Here is a 4,274-nt window from a genome sequence, read left to right as displayed (position 1 = left end):
TAATTGGGGGAATTAATAAAAAAGAAATAAAAATTGAGAAAAACTTACAGAGACACAGACTTGGAAGGAACTAAAATTAAAATAGGTGAATAATATTTAGCTCATCAACAAAGTAGGGAGAGCCATATGTAGCTCATGAGTGTTGCAAGAGTTAAATGGACTAGTGTGTGCTGAAGGCTTGAACTTAGCAAAGTAACACATACAGCTAATGTTATTAATATTCTTACTTGGAATCAGACAAAATTGCATTATAATCCCATATTTATCATTTATGTGCCATGTTAGGAAACTGAGCGCTGATGCCAGTTAATGTTGTTGTTTTTTTTGTTTGTTTGTTTGTTTGTTTTAGTAACCACATATGACTGTGTATTTCATACATGGCTCTGTACAAAATACTTACACACATTCTTTACAGAATAGTAACCACCTGAAGGTAAAAAGATAATGGTTTCTTCTCATCAACAAGGTGAATCCTGATGTCAGCAAAGCTTATCACACAAATAAACTTGTTCCTTTTTAGGCCACAACTGAAGCAAAAGCCACTTGCTTCCTGGGTTCCAAAAAGCTGTAGCCTTGGGACCCTGATCATGTGCACCTCCTTTCCTCTCCCCCATCAATTCCTTCAGTATTACAGACAGGCTCGAGTGCTTGTGGCAGGAGATGCTGCTGCTGCTGTCCATTTGCAACAAGAGGACAAACTTGCTGAGGGAGAAGACGGGGAATATCTGTCACGTCATCACCTCTGGATCCTGAAAGAATTTCCTTTGTCTTGACATATCTTCCACTTTCTGGATTAACCCATCCACACCACACTCACCCCAGGTGGGACTCCTGCTATGGAGAATGACCCATCACTGAGCTTTTTTGGTTCTAAAGTGCTGAGCGTAACTTAGTATAGCCGCCTCTCTGAATGTCTCTGGGCTTGCCAGCTGTCTGGCAAGCTGCATGCCCTGTACTCTGCACACAGGGGCATACAGGAAGGAGGGGAGGTCCAAGCAGAGGAGCTAGAGTGCTTCTGGCACGTTCACATTAAAACACTTGTCAAGATAGAACAGTGCTGGAGAGAGACCATGGCTGCTTCAGACTATATACCCGAATTCTTTAAAGCAAAAGGCACTTTTTTCCAAGCCAGAGCTCACCTAAAACAAAGCTGGTGTGGCTCACAGGAAAAGCTGTCCCAGCACTGTTCCCTCAGGCTATAGTGAGGAGTGGCCAGTTCAGGCTCCTGCTGCTCTTCAGGCTTTTCTGGGAACTGAACTTCTCCACTGACATTTCCAACCAGGAAGGAGAGACCGCAGTTAAGGAGATAAATCAAACCCCCAAAACGAGCCAAGGTAGTGAGTGGGTGCCTATCTGGAACAGACAGGTGATCTGAGGAAAACAGGAAAGGGAGACACAAGGAGGGCACTTTGGGAGGGTGGGGCTGTTTACAAACAGCAGCTCTGGCTAATGTGAAATGTTAAATAATTGGGTAAAAAGGAACCCTCACGATCTTCGAAGCTCATCCTTCCGATGAGAACTATTTTCTTCCATGAAGGAGCTATTATTTTTAAAGCGAGGGTGCTTTATATATTGGGTGTTACATAATTCTAAAAATAGTCATAAAAGTATCTTTTTTAAAGCAACTTTGTGTGGCTTGTGGAAGAGAATAGGTAGAAAAAAAAAAAAGAAAAAAAAAAAGGGCAGACAAGTCAGGCTGGGTGGCTCAGTTGGTTAGAGCATCATCCCGTGCACCAAAAGGGTTACAGGTTCGATTCCCGGTCAGGGCACATACCTAGGTTGCGGGTTTGATCCCCAGTCAAGGCGAGTGAGGGAAGCAACCTATCAATGTTTCTCTCACATCGATGTTTCACTCTTTCTCTCTCCGTAGAGTCAAGGAACATATCCTCGGAGTGAGGATTAAAAATAAAAAAGCCCTGCCCTAGCCGGTTTGGCTCAGTGGATAGAGCGTCAGCTTGCAGACCAAAGGGTCCCGGGTTTGATTCCGATCAAGGGCACGTACCTTGGTTGCAGGCTTCTCCCCAGCCTGGGCTCTGGTCAGGGTGCATGCAGGAGGCAACCAAGCGATGTGTTTCTCTCACATTGATATTTCTCTTCTTTCCCTCTCTACCACCCTCGCTAAAAATCAATGGAAAGATATCCTTGGGTGAGGATTTAAAAAAAGAAAAATGGTAGGCAAAACCAGTCTATGTCTGGGCCCTACAACTTAACATTCTTTCCTGTTTGTCTGGAAATACTGTGATTTCTAGACTGAAAATCAGTAGGAGTTATCCAGTAACCCAGTTCCCAACTGTCTCTTTGATTTCTGACCAGCTAATAGAGCTGCTCTTAACAAGGGCCAATCTTGTTCCTGGGCTACCTTCTCTGCCCCCTTGCCTTCATTCTACTGTCGGACTTCTTTGGCCAAAGCAGACAGAACAGGAGGAGCTGTGAGGCGGGCATTCAAAGGTCCAGCTTGCTTACTACTAGGCAGCAGCCAAAAGGTCCCCAGTGACCAGGCCCAGCAGGTTCCAAAGGCAGCTGAGAGCTAAAAACCCCACTTCCTCCAACACAAGAGGAGGCAGTGGAGAGCACACGCAGAAGCCCACTGTGAGGGAGAAGAGTTCTATGCCCAGGCCCCAAGTGTCCAGTGTCACACAGGTTCTGCTATTGGCCTCTGAAGCAAAGGCAAACCATGGAGTGGCAGGGAAGGGTGGTAGGAATACAAAAACCCTTGACAGAAACCCTTTTAATAAAGGACATCCCACCCCTCCCCATCCTTCCATGGAAGGGCGAGACCTTAACGTAATGCCAGAGGAAGAATCTCCTCTGGCATTTAGGGGAACAGCTGCAGCTGAAACTTAGGGGCCCACTCCAGGGCACTGTTCATCACAGCCAGAGCGGCTGCTCCAAGTACCACTGTCAGCCCCATCACCGCCAGCTTCACAAAGCGGTTGGTCCTTGGTTTGGTCAGGACGTCTTTTGCTCAATTCTCAGTCCGAAGAAGGCCCCGAAACCGCTGCCGCAGCACCATGTCAAGCCTCTGCAGGGTGGATGCCAGCTCAAAGTCTTTGAAGGTAGAGGCTGCCGTTTTGTTGGCTTGCTGTTGGGCAGCTGTTTCCCAAGCAAGTGTAGATGGGGGAAACTGAACAAAAAGGTCTCCGGCTCTACTAATCAGCATCTCATAGGGCAGGTACTGAGGGATCTGGGACAACAGGTGGTGAACCGAGGCCATGTCACAGTCACAATCTAGGACTTCCTCTTCTCGATACAACACGATCACAGCTGCAAAGTAAATGGGCATCAGAGGGTGGCAGGCCAGGAAGAAGTCGTATAAATGCACCACGTGTCTGAAGTCAGACAGGACGTGCCCAAACCAGGTGATGAGCCATCTGAGGGCAAAGATGGTCCCGACCTCAGCACTCTGCATGAAGTCATGGAGTTCTGGATTCACGTGGTCAATGATGGGCATTAGATAGTTTAATGTATGTTTGGTGTTGTCCATTGTTGGATCCATGAAATCCCTGAGGTGGTGGGTAGATACTTTATCTACCAGGGATGTTGCCAGCCTCTCTCCTACCACCAGCAGAAATGTGACCAGGATGTCATGGTAGCCCTGGTAGTAATGCAGCTGAGGGTTGCGCTCCAAGACGAGGAGGATGATGTCGATCAGTTCTTCCTGGAGCCCTTCTCTCTGTTCTTTTGGCATGCCAGGAGGGAACCGCCGTAAGGACCGCCTGACATCCAGCAGCACTTGTTGGTAGTCCTTGCTCATCTGTCATAGGTTTTTCCCTGATATAGGAGGTGGGTCATTGGTGTTGACATCGAGGAGCTTGGGCCACACTTTTCGTCTCATCTCATCAGTTAGGAGCCCTCCTTCACTAATAGCCATGCGTCTAAGGGCAGCCACATCAGTGGGATCACTGTTCAGAGCCTGGTATATCTTTGCTACTTTCTTTTTCCTTTTGGCATTAAAGCCTGCCGTCTCCGCGTCGTCGTCCCAGTGACTGGAGGTGGGGACGTTGCCCTGCGCACTTGGGGAGGCCATGTCCCAGGGGCCCGGGCCCGGGCCCAGGCCCGAGCCCTGGCTGATGGCAGAGCTGACAGAAAATGCGCCCGCACTTCCCAGCAGGCCCGGCTTGGTCTGTTGTTTGTGTTATTTTTTTTGTGTGTGTGTGTTTTTTTTTTTAATCTGCAAAATGGGAACCAAAAACCAACATTTTAATTTCTTTAAGATTAAATATCATAAGATATCTATAGCCACTGGCTAAGTGTCTAACAGATCCTAGATACTC

At 47.4% G+C, this 4,274-nt stretch overlaps 1 protein-coding gene across 1 annotated transcript; it reads right to left on the bottom strand.

The window, feature by feature from the left end:
- Nucleotides 1–2,778: 2,778 nt before the first annotated feature.
- On the bottom strand, nt 2,779–4,052 carry LOC307108740 (TBC1 domain family member 20-like). The gene has a single exon (XM_079786893.1). The coding sequence runs from the start codon at nt 3,752–3,754 to the stop codon at nt 2,966–2,968; it is 789 nt and encodes a 262-aa protein (XP_079643019.1). The 5' UTR covers nt 3,755–4,052; the 3' UTR covers nt 2,779–2,965.
- Between the last annotated feature and the right edge of the window lie 222 nt (nt 4,053–4,274).

Source organism: Cnephaeus nilssonii, assembly GCF_951640355.1.
Source record: "Cnephaeus nilssonii genome assembly, chromosome: 13".
Lineage (NCBI taxonomy): Eukaryota > Metazoa > Chordata > Mammalia > Chiroptera > Vespertilionidae > Cnephaeus > Cnephaeus nilssonii.
The sequence above is the reverse complement of the archived record's forward strand: the minus strand, read 5'-3'. Positions and strand labels throughout refer to the sequence as shown.

Coding starts and splice junctions, on each gene's coding strand:
- LOC307108740 (XM_079786893.1), bottom strand. CDS start 3,754: ATGAGCAAGGACTACCAACAAGTGCTGCTGGATGTCAGGCGGTCCTTA.